This window comes from Lonchura striata, chromosome 1 (assembly GCF_050655825.1).
Source record: "Lonchura striata isolate lonStrDom1 chromosome 1, ASM5065582v1, whole genome shotgun sequence".
NCBI classification, from domain to species: domain Eukaryota; kingdom Metazoa; phylum Chordata; class Aves; order Passeriformes; family Estrildidae; genus Lonchura; species Lonchura striata.
Window position 1 is genome coordinate 92,395,784 of NC_140703.1, and position 17,027 is coordinate 92,412,810.

At 37.6% G+C, this 17,027-nt stretch overlaps 2 protein-coding genes across 4 annotated transcripts in view; one reads left to right on the plus strand and one right to left on the minus strand.

The window, feature by feature from the left end:
* SH3RF3 (SH3 domain containing ring finger 3) overlaps nucleotides 1-17,027 on the plus strand; it is a 322,774-nt gene that overhangs the window by 266,659 nt on the left and 39,088 nt on the right. The window lies entirely within an intron of this gene.
* Nucleotides 6,405-17,027, minus strand: part of SEPTIN10 (septin 10) — a 50,046-nt gene continuing 39,423 nt past the window's right edge. For 2 of the 3 annotated variants that reach the window (XM_021545536.3, XM_077781562.2), the window contains exons 8-9: nucleotides 10,943-11,075; nucleotides 6,405-8,562 (exon numbers count right to left, since the gene is read on the minus strand). In XM_021545536.3, the coding sequence (XP_021401211.2) occupies nucleotides 8,290-8,562; nucleotides 10,943-11,075 (406 nt within the window). In that variant the 3' untranslated portion in view covers nucleotides 6,405-8,289. The remainder of the gene's footprint in view (nucleotides 8,563-10,942; nucleotides 11,076-17,027) is intronic. The other variant, XM_085558382.1, reaches the window with a different exon arrangement.

Here is a 17,027-nt window from a genome sequence, read left to right on the forward strand (position 1 = left end):
TTACATTTCACTTACCAAGAATGTTATCAGCAGTGCCCTTTAGTTTCTGTGATCGTATTTTCAATTACTAGATTCATAAACTGAACTATTTTTAGCCCTACCAAAACCAGCCCAGTGAGGTCAAGCATGAACCTGAGGTCTGATTGAGCCAGGAGATTACAAAGGGCTTTCTGGCAAGCACCAGCTCCCAGAGCCAGTGTTGCCACCCCAGAAACAGAAGTTTGGGGTGGAGTTTGTTAAAAGTGTTTTTTCTATTGTGTTTTGTTTTTTTTTTTAACTTCTGACTACTCCAGAGCCTCCAAGAAGTCACACATAAAACAATTGCCTTCCCAAAGATCACTGTCACTCAGTGATCAACCAGAGAAAGCCCTGCCCTGTAGGGAACTACAGGAAATATATTCACAAATTATTTCAGAGTGTGAAGAGCTTTAATCCCAGCCCCTTGCTCTGCCAAACTTGGAGAAGCAATTTGAAATGAGCTTTCTCACATTTCAGACAATGAACTTGTCCACCAGACTAAGGAATTTTTGAGAAACTATATATACTGGAGCAATGGAGCAAAATCTGACATGTACTTAAACTTGGAACTTTTTTTTTTTTCTTGCACAATCTTTTTTTTCCTTTACCATCTCACTAAAGCTGGAGAAAGCCAGCAAGATGGACTGACAACTCAGGACACATTACATATCAGGGAAGCCTCTCCTCTGATGAGGACATTAAACATGTACGTGAGTTCCTCTCTAACAAGTGGCTGGGAAATCAAGATGCTACAGCATAAAGCATTGAAATTTTGCATTTAGGGAAACCAAGGTCTCATATAATACCCAAAGTAGTCAGAATTCAGAATGCATTCTCTTCCTTATGTAGATCACTTACCACAGAAGCTCTTTTGTTTTATTTATCAGTCAAAACAACAGTAGAATTGAGATCCATGTACAAGTTTGGTGAGCAGGGGTCTGTGCTTTTCACCAGCAAAGGATGTTAGCCCAAGTACGTAGTCCATCATAGATTTCCTGCAGGACTGTAGTTACACATTAAAAACTATGATGTTTTTACTTCCATGGCTCATCTTCACTGAGTGGGTGCAAATTTAAAAAAACATCTAAATATGCTTTTAAATCCCTACCCATTGTGGAAGTCATTTTCCAATGCAATGTCTTTTAACTTCTTAGTGTATTTTGTAAGAATAAATACAATGAAGATTGAGAAGCAGTCAGAAGATACTCTGATTTGCCTAAGAGATTTTTTCCCTTGAGAAGTTGGCATAGGCAAAAAGAACTTCTGTAACTTTGGAGACAAAATACAAATGCCAATCTCAAACCCCACCAGGACAGGCAATTGAATTATTTCTCACATGTAGGTATTCACACTGCATATTTGTAAATTTTAAATTATTAGGAGTATATATTGATTTAACCTTGGGGCAAAGCTTGGATGGCACTAATCTGCTGTGAACACAGCCATATTTTTTTTGTATTTGGCATTCCTCTGCACAGTGTATCAGTATTGCCTGCTGTGTTTCTAACCTGGTATGCATTCTTCACCAGAGCCTGCAAGGACAAGACTCAAATGAGTCCTGTCACGCCCCATGATGTGATGGGGGTAACAAACACTTGAGGATAGCCTGTGAAAGAGTTCTGTGTGCCCTGTCTGCCTGCACACCTTGTCAGCTGGATTGGCCAAAATGCACAGGGATCACTGTTTCCTCAGAAGCTCAAAGGACTGAGCATCTTCACACTGCCAACACAAGTGGGAATGGAAGTCAGTCTCTGCCTTTCCCCAGACTTACCAACGAAACCGAAGTAGAAGCCATGAAGAACAGCTGTGCAGACACCAGCACCTTCTCATCTTCTTTCTGAACATGCCAATTATTCTCTCTTCTCTCCAGAGGGGTGATGATTACCAGTCTGCTGCTTGTAAGCCTCAGGTGAAGGAGTTAACATCTTCCAAAGAAAGGAGTAGGCTCACATCTCCACTCTGCGAGGACAGAGGAGTAAAATCTGCAGAGAGCTCTGCCCTGCTGTCTCTTCTCAGCAGGAACAATCATCCCCCCAGACGTATGTGGACTAATGGGGCAGTAAAGATTTCTGACTCCCAGCCCAAGGGAATGCAGACACTGCAGGCAGGCACCCAGACTGAGTGATAAGAACTGGAATAGTCTCCTGAACTGATCAGGAACCACACAGCCCAAGGCCCACTCTTAGCTAACCTCTGCCACTTGCTGTGAGTGATCTATATATCCATAGGCACCAGCAGGTGTGAGACACATCTCTCTACGCTTACAAAAAAGGTACGTATTTGCATATATGAATAGGAATATATCAAAATCCTTCACACTTGGATATGAAAATCAGAGAAAGACAAATGTCTACCAGTAGCCAGAATTTAATTTTGAAATAATTGGTTTGGTGGGCTTCTCATTTATGAAAATTGCACTTATAAACTGTGATACACTGAAGTGCTAGAGAGATTACTCCTTAATGACTGCAAATACAGGTGCCCCCAAAATAAAGAGATACTTAGAGATCTGTTGCCAAAAGACATTTGTGTAGCTCCTTAAGTACTCTTTTTCAGAAAGTCTAAAGCTCACATGATTGTCACCCAGAAATCATCCTGACACATATCACTTGTAGCTCTCAACAAGAAAAATATGCTATTTTCTCACACCTTTCCAGGAAGCAATTTAAAAAGATTTTGGCTCAGAATGAGGTGCAATTGTACTTTTAGGTTTTCAAATTATGAAGTCCGAATCCAGCATTTTAATGCCCTAGCATGTAATCAACCAATCAATCAGCTCAGAGCTCTCTCTGCACTTACTCTAATGTTGCCTTCTGTGCTTATACCTTTGCTTCTACAGAAAATAAGTATTTTCATAATATTTGAAGAAAAAAAAAACAGTGCTTGTTGTAAAAGTGCTACAGAATTATGTAATTGCTGATGTTGGAAGGGGCGTCGAGCCCACCTACACCAACACCTCGACAAAGCCAGGTTTAAGTAGTCGGGGCTGTTCAGGGTGTCACGGTCCTTTCCCCGAAAGGAGAAGCCGTGGGCTCTGAGCGCACCCTAGCGAACACCCTGTTGAAGCTTTTTTTGTCTGCTTTAAAATCCGGCAAGTTTCTGTATTTAACTATCAGGACACTTTGCTGCCTTGATGCTGGGGTCTGGATTTTTAAAAATACATTTATTAAAGAAAATGTGGAGACGTAGATGCCTCAGTACTTCATAAAAATCCAGCTGAGTATTTTACCCATCCATGAATTACACTAAAACAATTTTTGCAGTGATTCACTGAATGTGAATTGCAGAAGTCTTCACAAAGGTCTTGAAAAATTACTCATTTTTCTTTTGAATATTCTTCCTTCTACAAAAATATTATGTTGCTGCTGTTACAAGAGGCTTGTGTTTCCATAAGTTAAAATCATAGAATCACAGAATATCTCAAGTTGGAAGGGATCCATAAGGACTGAGCCCAAGCCTCTGCTCCTTGCAGGACTACCTAAAATTAAACCATATGACTTAAGAGCATATTCCTGATGCTTCTTGAACTCTGACAGGCTTGGTGCTGTTACCTCTGTCCTGGGGAGCCTGTTCCAACCATGCTCCCAGTGAAAAGTCTTTTCCTAATATTCAGTCTGAACTTCCTCTGAATTTCTGGCATTTGCTCCTGTTAATTTCCAGCAGCTGGGGACTGCACGGCTCTGTAGCATATCCAGATGTCTCTGTAAGGCCTCTCTATCTAGAGGGAATCCACAGCTTCCCAAATTTAGTATCATCAGTAAACTTCCTCAATGTGCACTCAACTCCTATGTACAGTTCATTTATAAAAACATTAAAGAGTACTGACCCTAAAAGTGAGCCTTGGGGTGACTGATTGCCAGTTTGATGTAACCAAATTTTGCATCCAACCTGTCAGCCAGATTTAAGATAAAATTCCTTACTGGCTGTCGCTTGTTACTGACAAAGTAACTTCAAATATACAGTTGTGAATAAATATAAAAAATAACCTTAACAAAAGGATTAAAAAAAACCACCAAAACAAAGCCTTCAGATTTGTACAGAGTGTAAGTAATCTTGCAGCAGCCATTTGCAGAAGGTACCATAACAATAAAGAGACCTTAATAAGTGGTCCTGAAACCATTACACATGTAGGATAAACCTCTCTGAAGTGCCCAATTGAAAACCACAAGGAGACACACATGTTTTTATTTACCACCACTATTAATTCTCCACTTCCAGACAATATTGTTAGTTGCTCTTTTATAATTCTTTGAATTACATTTGACTGTCAGGCTGTGATGTGCACTTGTGCTCTTAGCTGGTATCTCATCTTTGAGCAAACTTAAACAAAACAGTGGAATCTTCCCCACTTACAGATGATTCTCCACTGCTTAAATGAATACAAGGAAACAAAAAGGAAAACTCACCTGCTGTCTTACTTTGTGCTAAGTTGTTTCTGTGCTACAACTGAACAACCCATCTTTGATTGTCACCTGCTCCAAAGACCTGCACAGGTGCCTGCACCAGTTTTGCTTTGCTGCTGAGTCCTGCAGGGCCAGCACGTGCAAGTGCACAGAAACCCATCTGACCAAGACATGTGGTACCACATGTCCCTATTCATGGTTCCCAGCTGTCAAAGCACAGCACATCCTCTAGCACTAGCCAGACAGAGCTATCTAGGTCAAACAGTACTTAACTATTCTCAGTCTTTGTCCTCAGCAAAGTGGCCAGACTATAGACAGCTAAATCTGTCTTTGTAGTTTTGTAACACTCATCAAGAGCTGTGTTTGAGCTAACTAACATCAGCAGCTGGGATAGGACACTGGGAGATAACTGAGTGCTGACAACATGCATCATTCAATTATTACTACATTCTGTTCAAGATCACTTCATAACATTCCAAATCACTTTAAAAATATCTTTTTCCTTTCACTGTTACCTCCTTTAAGAAAAGCTGCTTTCTAATCCAACAAATGCAAATAGCCCAGTCAACGGTACAAAGTCAAACAAAAAATAGTCTTTCATCAAGCTGCATTTTGGTCAGGAAGGGGCAATCACAGAGCCTGGCCCTGTCCCATTTTCTTCTCTTGAACAAAGTCATATCTTGCCTGAGTATTTGTGCTAAATGAGGGTCTCCTCTTAACCCTTTCCTCCTTTGTAACAGCCTGTTCTGTCTGTAGACGACTGAATTAGCAGTTTAACTCTTTCCTGGTCAATGAAGGGTTTATGTCTCATTATCTATTCCAGCTCACTGCTACTGAAGGAAAACAATCTTTTATGTACAGGTTGGGCAGAGAATTGATTCAGAGCAGCCCTGCAGAAGACTTGGGGGTGATGGTACATGGAAAACTCAACACGAGCAGGCAATGTGCAATTGCAGTTCAGAAAGCCAACCACATGCTGGGCTGCATCCCAAGCAGGGCAAGGGAGGGGACTCTGCCCCTCTACTCTGCTCTTGTGAGACCCTACCTCGAGTCCTGCATCCAGCTCTGGATGGAACATGGAACTGCTGGAACAAGTCCAGAGGAGGGCCACAAAGTTGATAAGGGGACTGGAGCACCTACCCTACAAAGACAGGCTGAGAAAGTTGGGGCTGTTCAGTCCAGAGAAGAGAAGGTTGTGTGGAACAAACCTTCCAGTATTTGGAGGAGGCCTACAGGGAAGCCAGAGAGGGACTCTGTCAGGAACTGTAGTGACAGGACAAGGAGCAATGGGTACACATTAAAAGAGAGGAAATTTAGGTTAGATATTAGAAAGAAATTATTTCCTGTGAGGGTGGTGAGGACTGGAAGAGGTTGCCACCAGGGAGGCTGTGGATGTCCCATCCCTGGCAGTGTTCAAAGCCAGGTTGGATGAAACACTGAGCAGCCGTAGTACGTGTCTTTGTCCATGTCAGGGGCTTGGGACTAGATGCTTCTTTAAGGTCTATTCCACCCCTCTAAAATTATATGGGATGCATCACTGTGTGAATAAAATAGAAGGCGAGGTTGGTGACGGAACAGCTCCCCAGGGCAGTGGTCATGACACCAAGTCCGTCAGAGTTCAAGGAGTTTCTGGACAATGTTCTTAGTCACAGTCTGGATCTTATGGTAGTCCTTCAAGGAGCAGGGAGCTGGAGTCAATGAACCTTAAGGGTCTTTTCCAGCTCCTTATGGTCTTCCAACTTGAGATGTTCCATGACTATATGGTAAGTATAGTGCTATATGACAAGGGTATCACAAGTCACATTGCCCTTCTGGCACAGTTCACAAAAATCAATTATTTTTTCCAATCCATAAATGACTTAAGGTATTTAAAACAGATGTAAAACCTTTATATTTTTCAGTTAAATGTGAAATCTTACTCCTTTTTAATAACACATGAGAGACAAGAAGCAGAACAAGAGTAATACTTAAGCAAAACCAATCTATTTTATTTCTGTCAAGTTAGTATTTAATTTTTAAACAGTCAAACAATACAACTCCAGAGAACTGTACCTCTTATAGTTTCCCATTAGTTATCATGACTACTGAAAACATACAAAGCATTTAGAACTTGTTTTAACCAGCTTGGAGTTTTTGTAAATCTTCAACTGTAACTAAATACCACACTCAAAACCATCAACTATAGGTACTTTCCACACTGAGTTAGTAATATCAGATTAACTATCCTGCAACAGTACAGCATTGCAAAAATATCTCAGTAAATTTTGATTAAAAAGACTGTATCTGAAATTTAGAACACTGCTTGTACATAAAAACCTATAAGCAAAAATCAATCAGCAAAATCAGTAAATGGTTCAAATATGTCAATAGTTGTATTAAATAACACTTAGTGGACTAATAAACAATACCATTCAAAAAGAACTCTTCAGGAAGCTTGCAGTGGATATTTTCACAGAATACTTTTGTACTACACTGTTCATAGTCTGAATAGAACTGTTTGTGGCAGGGACGCCTTCTTTGGCACAATGCATTTAAAGTTAAAGCAAACTGACCACACTTATGTAAGGCAAATATGTATCAAGGCAGAGCTGTAAGAGAAACCCTGTGATGACAATGACAGTAACCACCACACTGTGTGCATACAGACCATGCTTAAAAATTATTCTTTTGAAGAATGCAGCAACAAGAGATATTAGAGAAACTGGAACTCTTATACCTTCAAGATTACACCATGAATCACTGCTTCCTCATGAGAAATTACCAGTATTATGTTTTCTGTCACCAGTACTACATAAAGCTGGAACTGAAAAACCACAGCAAGCATATAAATTTAGCATACTCTGAAGAAATAAAACTAAACCAGAGGAGTTACTTGTAGTAGTGCAGATAATGACTTCTGTTACCAAGAATTCCTCTTTCATGTGCAAATCCAGAAAGAAAGGAATCTAGGAAATGGAATTTGATAACAGTAGTTGAAATGCAATAAACTTTGGCCAAATTAGGCTTCTAGCATACACCCCAAAAATGTCAAAGCTTGATGATATCTGTAGAAATATGTGCACCAATGTAGCTTCTAAAGTTCTTCAGAATATAGCAGTTATAAATAAATTCATAACCAAGAAATCTGTTTTCAACTGCAGGAAGTTATTAATTAACAAAATGTTATCTGCAGTAACTTTGTAAATTATCAGGAAAAAAGTTAGTAAGTTAATTGAGTTCTGGTTTTGGAGAAGAAAAACATTTAAGTCAATTTAATTTAATATATGAATATTTAATTCAATGTTTTTAATATAAACCAGTTGAGCATTTTATTCTGGACACTACTTCTGAAAGTATTTCTCTGTTTTCACAATTTATTCAAGTTTTTATTTTGAGAGTAGTGAAAGAAAGAAGTTTGTGGGTGGGAGAAAGTGAAATCTTTATTGGGTCATATTCTGCATTTCATGTTTTTACAGCCAATTTTATCAATCTCTCCTCTCAAAAACCTGTACTAGGAAGACACATCTAATATGGGCCAACAGCAGTTAGAACACTTCATAAAACTACTAACATACCCTACCATTCAAAACCTGAGTGCTGCAATCAAATACTATTCCTGAAACTTCCTGGGTGACTTTCTCTCTCTAACTCCTCCTTCTCACTCTCACTCTCCCTCTCGCTCTGCTCTCCAACATTCATAGTTCCTTCATCTCTGATATGAAAGCATTTGACTTCAAGTTGAAAATCCTGGTTCTTTCACGGGAAAAAGAAAAGAAAGATAAAACAATGCTCATAGAACATATAGCAATTACTCTAAAAGTAAATCCAAGCATGAGGGTATTTTATACACTTCTGTCTTCTTATCACAGAATAGGAGCATCTGTCTTTTCTAAAAGATTACTGAAATCTGAGTTATAAAAGTGAATGTGAAGAACTTTCTCATTGCCCTCTGATGACTGGTACCAGCACTTACTTTTCGCAGTCCTTTTTTCTTCAAACTAACACCAGGGGTAGAGACAGACACTTGTGACTGAATCGATTCAGTGATAGCCTTCTTTTCAACAAACTGAGCTATTTCATCTTCTAGACGTTTTTTCTCTTCCCCTAATTTCAGCTCCTCTTCTTGATGCATTAACGTAAGATGTTCAAATTTAGTCAGTACCTATTTAAAGAAAGCACAAAAAATAACATTTCCGACTGGCAACACAAGGTGGTGATATTACAATACAAAAACCCTCAGCAAAATAACACTAAAACCCGTGTCAGCTTGTGTTAGTGGTCATTAGAAACTGCAGTTATTTCCCTAAACTGTTAAGATTAAAAAGCAGCAATACAGAAAAACAAAAACTTTTATCAGACTGTTCTCATGATCCTGGCTACTACACTCCAAGTATAGGTGGAAAACATGGAAGGCACTAAGTGAATACTAGATTCCCTACTACATTTTACTGTATCTTTATTGTATCAAAAAAGGAGGCCTTTAGAGATGAACCTATTATCAACAGAAGATTAAATCAAGATGACTCAAGTAGAATATAGTGGGGAAGTGTATATTGATCAGATTTAAGTATTAATAAGTACACAGAGTTAGTCTGGTTGGGGAGTTACTGGTGGGCTGCAAGAAGCTACCTACTTTTCAGCTCTTTGATTCGGTTTTTTTGACATATTAATGCATTTTAGTTTCCAGATCTATTTTAACCAGTTTAAACCTACTGTAAAGTTGTATGTGACAACAAAAGAGATACTTCATCCTTCCTCATCTCTCATTTCCCCACACACAAATTCTCGTAGAATCCTGCCCTTGCAATGAAGAAACTAAGACTATAAATGTAATAGTACGCCTGCTGTACACAGCAGACCTGACAAATTTTATAGGTGCACCTGCAAGTCTCCTCTAAATGAAGGGTGTGAAAGAAATCTGAAGTTCAACAGAAATTCCTGGTTTTCTTTAGTTTCCAGATACAAATAGAGCAGTAAGAGTACATGACAAATGCTCTTTAGGAGTGATTACATGATCACTTTCCCACATCAGGAACTTGGAAAAGTAATATCCATAATTCTGCAATATGCAGAGTTAACAAACCACTTGGTATAAATCATACAAGGAAAATATCAAAGGTTAGATCTTGCTGAACCTACTTTGAACATGGCTAAGCATTCTTCCAATTAGATAGCTTCATATTGAGAAGGACTAAATCTGTTTTTTTTTCCTACAAGTAGCATGGGGGTCTTAACAGAATCAGAAAACAAATATTAAGCTGCCTTCTTATTTAAAACATGCACCTGAACACCTCAAAAAACCTGCTACAGCTTTGCTGGGGGACTGATATACAGAAAAGTACATTCATAAAAATACACAGGCTTCCAATTTCAATTAAACCAGTGTTTGAATATAAATACACATGACCATGATAAGAGTCTGGCAGAAACTAGATGAGGAGATCCTATCTTGCTAGTCCAGCTTGACAGGACTAAATCTTCAAAAACAGAGCCAAGATATATTCTATATTTTCAAACAGTCTTAAGGCAGCTGGAAATAGATGAGATTTTGAAACCAAAACTGAAACAGACCAACAGAATATCAGACTTACACACTTTCAAACCTCTCAGCATGAGGGCTAAGCTTAGATTTAATAGCTGAATCTGGAAGTCGGGCAAACCCACATGGCCCACTCTGAAAAGCCTCAGGAAAGAGTTTTTCCTAAAATCTTGGTTTTTACAGAGCAGTCTATGCACAAAAAGCACCTGCTGTGTTGTTATGGCATACCAATGTTTCTCGGCACACTGCTAGAGAAGACAAAGAAACACAACCATTATATTCATCAGTCTCTTACTTCACCGTATCAACTCCTACTCTACAGATGCTTACCAGACACCCACTAAAGCCTTTAGACCATAAGCTCCTGCCTTCCCAAAACAAGATCCATTTATAGAATCACAGAATCATGTACGCTGGGGAAGACCTTTAAGATCATCAAGTCCAAGCATGAATCCAGCACTGTCAAGTCCACCACTAAACCATGTCCCCAAGTGCCACATCTACACATATTTTAAATAGCTCCAGGCATGGTGACTCACCACTTTCCAGGGCAGCCTGTTCTTCAACACTTAACAACCCTTTCAGTGAAGATGTTTTTCTAATATCCAGTCTAAACTTCCCATTGACACAACTTTTAGTCCACTTCCTCTCATGTTGTCTCTCATGTTGTCACTTTGCACTTGGGAGAAAATACAAACCCCAAACTCACTATAGTCCTTTCAGGTAGTTGTGGAGAGCAATAAAGTCTCTCTCCCCTGAGTCTTCTTTACTTCAGTCTAAACAACCCCAGCTCCCTCAGCTGCTCCTCATAAGACATATTCTCGTTTGCTGGTGTCTAATTAATCTGCTAATCCAATCATCTTGTGTAATCAAACTGCCTTTGATTTAAAGCATTACTGTCCTCGAAATATTAGGAAATGATAAATATCAACCAGTGATTTTGTTAAGAACTTAGTTGTTCCAAATCTCAGAAAACAAACTCAAGACAAACAGGCATGCTTGCCTGTTGCTCTGCCTCTTCCAACATTGCTGCTTTCTCCTTCACTCTCTGCACAAATCGTTGCTTAATCTCCTCTTCTTTTCTTTCCACTTCAAGGCAGAACTCGAGCCTCTTTGTCTCAATGACTTCCTGTAGACTGAAGTTCAAAAATGTAAGCAACTCTGCAGCACGCTGCTTTATTCTGTGTGGAAAACCAACAATCTAGAAAATTATTTAAACAATTAATTCTCATCTGAAATATTAATTTCTAGAGCTTCCAACATAAAAATTCAAGAAGAAACCTAAACAGAAGCAAGCATCTTATCTTTCTATTTTTTTATTTACATAAACAACCCTGAGTAAAATTACTTATGCTAACAGCTCCTCAGCAATTTACATTTCAAAGTAAATACAACACTTTAGGCATCTCATGTTCTAAAGACTCGATTTATACCTTTCTGATTCCAACATGCATAAGCTTCTTCTTTAAGTTGCTTACTACTAGGACACTGAAATTGCCAGAAAAATCTCCCAAAATTTCCACATTGTGAAACCTCAATCTTCAAGTAGGACCATACAAAAATAATTAATCTAGAGCACTAATGTAACAAAAAATGGATTGTTCCTATATGAAAATGGAAGAAAATCATAGGATCCTCAAAACATATAGCACTCTTTTTTTAATGTCAAAATTTAAATATAGCAGAATTATATTACTATAGAATGAATTCAATTTCCTAAATAGTTCAACGTCCAAAACACAGGGTTACTTTCCAAAATGCAACAGCCAAAACTTCAAGACTGCTTGTTTTTTCCTGAACCCTCTCTTCCAGAAGTAAACAAACTGCATATATACTATACTTATATTTGAAACTATATAGGAGGAGTAAATTAGATCAGATCATTGAAAACATCTCTGGCAAAAAAAAAAAAAAAAATTCAGCAGGTAAATCAAACATTTCTTTACTTTTAAGTCTATGCCTCCCCTCTGTTTCCAGTACATAAGATAATTTTTTTGCCTCCAAACAACAGGTACTTGAAATTGAGAGACTTCTTTCATGTCAAAGCATATCATGGCAAATTTGAAGATGCTAGTAATTTATTCATATGAATAAACTATTAGAGGTTTGACATTTTCAGAGCCTATACTACCACTGCCAGGCAGTGCTGGTGGGAAATGTTGTGCTTTTCAAGAAATACAAATGGAGCTTGTACATGGATGTACCTCATACACCAAATTTCTTTTGAAAAGAAAACCTGCTTAATGACGCAAGTTCTTCCATCAAAACATGTACCATAAACTTAAGTCACATGATTTCAGAGAACACTGGAGGACCAGAGCTGTTTTAATGGTTATTGGAAACTCAAAAGCATTGTCTTCTATGACATTTGGCTTAAGAACAGGTAAAACCGTGGATAATATTCTAGCCTTTTTTCTGGGGCTGTTCTTTACACTTTTCATCTCTTCTAGCACTTGCTGAGTGCTGACTGGTCACCCTTTCCCAACTAACATGAATTACTGTCCTTTGCCAGGTAACTCATGCCTTCCACTCTCATGTAAAATAAATAGCTAAGTATATTAAATATTTCATTTTGATTTATATTTTTAATATACATACACACATGTTTTTGTCGTATCTTTTACTGTTTCTATTTAAACCAATTATAAATTTAAAAAATTTATCAAGAAACCTAAAGAGTTAAATTATTTAGAGCAACACTAAGCTTAAACAGCTCTATCTTTAAATTTATGGTGACCGTGCAGCTTCTCAATCCTAAAGTTTCTTATTTGTATTCAAAATATCATCTAAAGAGAGAAGAAACATCTTGAAATTGCACATGCAGACAATGTTCTTAAGATAACAAGGTCAGAGCACTCCTCCTATTCTGTATTATTCAAGCACTACATGGCAACAAAACTAATTCTGAACAATTCCCCTTTTGTGTTTGTGCTTGTTTTGAGGGCTTTTAATCAGCTGTGAAATAACTTAGGTCACCCTGAAATTCTAAATCCCTAAACCCACAAGAAACAGGGGCATGGTTTTCACAGAGATGTATTAATTCACACTATCTCTAAGTTTAGACAATAATGCTAGCACATTTTTTCATGCCAGCACAGGTTTTCCCACTGCTAGCAATCTCACACTATACACGCTTCTGCACACACTGTCAGTTCTGAGAGATAAAGTGCTGCCTTTGGGAATGATAAAACTGATAGAGCAAATGCTAGACTAAGTTAACATGTTACAATCACACCTTCATTTCTTTGTGTGGACATCTTTAGACCCAGACTAGGTTACTTTATCAGGTAAAAGCAATTTTGTGTTGAAATTAGTAAAATATTAACTCTGAAGACACTCAACTCCGTAAATAATCATATTACAAATAAAAAGAAGAAGATAAATAAAAGTGCATTTTTTTACATTTACTTTGCAAGTGGTTGTGGATGCTAGTACATGTTCAAGTGGAAGTGTGGAAGTGCTCAAGACAGGCTGGATGGGGCTTTGAACAATCTGCTCTGGTGAAGATGCTCCTGTCCATGGCAAGTGCATTGGAACTAGATGGTCTTTGAGGTCTCTTTCAATCCCAGCCATTCTATAACTCCATGAAATACCCCCTCCCCCTGGAATGAATTGTTCTGGGAATCACCAAGACAGAACTAAAGCAAAATTTCCTTTTCTGCATGTGGCATATCAGCAACACAATAACCCAAACACTCTTAAGTGTTATGAGATTTGGGGAGGAAGGAAAAACAGTTCACCCCATCTTAAGCCAATCCTTTCAACATTACTTCATCCACTGCTCATAGTAAAATATTTTTTATCTGAAGACTAGTTTTTGCTGCCTTTCTTTTAGCATGTTATGAAAATCAAGTTCACAGGTACTCTCATTTTTCTGGCTTAGAAATCCAGAATGTAATACTCTGTACAAAGACACAAAATTTAAATGTCATAACTAATTATTTAAATCATGTATTCTTACTGAGGTTTTGTAGTAAGGGATTATGAAGAAAGTCTAAACTAATCATACATACCAGCACTACCACCTGCCTTTCACTACCACAGCACAGCTGTGACAGTTTTTTCTGTCTGCATGAGACTGAAAGCATGGAAGCCTAAAATTGCAAATTAGACACATTATGTTCATAAATAAAGACTCTGAAGTGAATTTCACTCTCAGTGGAACACAGTGTGCACGTTGAACAACACAGGTATTTAAAGTTCATTCCATTACACTTTTAAAAGCTTACAAATTTGAAAGTAACACTTGTAAATTTTTCCAGAACATTTGGCTAGTAATTAAGGTATATAAGAAAAATTAAAAAAAATTAAGTGGCAGGTATTTCTAGCACTGTGCTTTGACTCAGACAACTAGCTCAGTTGATATTGAGCAATTTTTCAGTAGGGGCAAGAAAACCAGCTATTTTGGGTATAGTCCAATCTCATTCTAAGATGGTTAAAATATTTAGCTCAAAGGCAAAGGTCTGCAGTTGGTCAGATGAACTCCATTGCCAAGGACTTCTTAAGGAAAAGGTCTAACAGCCTTTCAAATACTAGGTTTCTTTTCTTAGACATGACAAGAGTCACAACAACCTTCCTCTACATATAAACTTCTTCATGTCACTGAATCCTTCCTGGTTTTCTGTCATCATCTTCAAAACAGACTGAAAAATAAACAAGTTCAAGAACTGCAAGGCCTGAATATCCCAGTTCTGGGGAAGAAAAAAGCAAGGAATTATTCCCCACATACTGAGAAACCAAGATGCTTATGCTACAACAGTGTTTAATTGCAATTATAATGGAGAACAAACTTTAAAAACAATGACAGAAAAACAACTAACCCAGAGAATGATTAACATCAGCAAATCTAAACACATAAGCATATGGCCTGAATATCAATCCTCAGCTTTTTTCAACAGCATTGGTCTTTCAGTTTTCTTCTTTCAAAACAAAAAATGTGCCCATAGGCAACAACTTAAATTGAAAAATGGACTTAACAAAATGTCCAACTTCAAAACAATAGCAATCCTCTCCTGCCTTGCAAATGCCTAGGCTAACTAGGCATGTGTGTGTTTATATTTAGAAGTTTGTTTTCCTGGAAGCACTCTTCATGTCTAGATTTCTGTTTCCAAGTAATCCAAATTTTACCACTCAAAACATCTCAGCAATTATCTCTTGCTGAGAATGACCTGAGACTAGGAATTCATGTTCCTAATGAACATAACTGGACCATCAAAAGGGCAGGACCAGACCATCTGCACAGACACACACAAAAGCTTATATTTACTTTCCAACAATAAAGAAATGCAAATGCCAATTTTAAGCAGCAAAAAATTATAAAATTATAAAAAATTCACTTCTGATTTTTATATCCAACAAATACTGCATAAAATGCATAAACCACACTCTAAATACTCTGTTATCCATTTACTTCATTTCTTCATTCCTAGAATGCAATTCTTAGAATGCAATTGCAAACAAAAAGTTATTATGAAATAGCTTCACCAAAAATACAGAAATAGGTGTTTTTAAAGGTGTGCACAAGACAGTCACTTCAGACTACCTTTCTTTTCCCTTCTCAGCCCTAGTAATAAAGATGCAAATATATTTTTCTGTCGTATGCTGAAACCATCTCTTTCCACATCTCCCATAAAAAAAGTAAAACTTGCCAACAGGTTTTTACACACATGTAAAAGCGCAAGTGTTTTACACACGTGGAAGAGTGAAAGGCTTTACAGATGTCTGCCCACAACCTAAGGTAGCTAATCATCCAAGAATTACTGGTTTTGCCTTACAGTGGCATACAATTTTGGATGAATAAACTACTGTCCTACTTCTAAATCCAAAAGGGTAGTGCAGAACTTCACAGGCAGCTTCTCCCAATATGCCAAAAGGCAAGGCACTTTGCTACTCAAGTGTCAGTGCTCAAATGCTACAAACACCAAATTACTCAAGTCTAGCACAGGTTTTCTAAATTTACATTATTATCAAATTTAGTATGTAGACAGCTACATCACAGGCACAAAATATGAATTCTCAACATGCATTTTGATCATTATTTATACAACTAGCACGAAATTTTAATCTTCAGGCAAATACTGCCATGCAATATTAATTATAGTCTAAAACCACAGCTCTTAGAATCCGCATGAATATATTGCGAACATCTTTAAGGACAAAGACAATGATAATTTAAGATCACATTTTTGCCCAAAACAACTGGATAGTCCCTAATCTAATTTTTTTTTAATGTACAAGCAAACTTGGAAGTACTGAACTTCCTCTATGTAAAAAGACATTTTCTATCACATTGCTGAGGATGACAATTTTTATTGTTCCCTCAGAACTCGATAAAACATCTTATGGGTAAGGCTGCATTAATCTGTTAATTACACTGCATACACATCCTCTATATTATCTTCCTTTCTTATAGTACCATAAAATGTCTCTCAAAACACCAAATACCTTCTCTCTCAGACATCAGCATAATTCACTATGCCACATTACTGCGGGACCACATCTATCCTAGTCTTGCTTTTCTCTTCCTGTTGCAGTAAATCTGGGAAAACGTTCATTTTTCTAGATTATTATGGGATATCTATTCTTATCCTTCCAAAAAAAAGGCATTTTCAATAAAACTGATTTACCAAAACTAATTACTAAGTGTACCTTCTTGCCAAAACTCTCTCGATAAAACTGACATCTGGAGAGCCATATGTAAAATCTACACACCAGAGAGAACTCGGCTCTTCTGTATATCCAAGGAACTTGGATATACAGAAGTTGCAGACAACTTCTAAATGAGCTCTGAAGTGTAAAATACTGGGACATTCTGATGTGAACCTGCCACTTCAGGCTGTTTACAAAACAAAAACTGTGTAAGGGTTTTACAAAGATAATTCCTTTGTAGAAGAAACACTTTTATGGATGATGGTTTTTATAATTTAACTCTTATCCTGAGATGGCTGTACAACATGAAACAAAGCTCCAGAAACACTGAAGGAACCGAAGTCAATATTGCCATGAACTAATCTCTCAAAAAAACTTTTCTCTAGACAAGGATAACAAGACATCTGCTATTAACACACATTCCTAAACATAAACCAAAT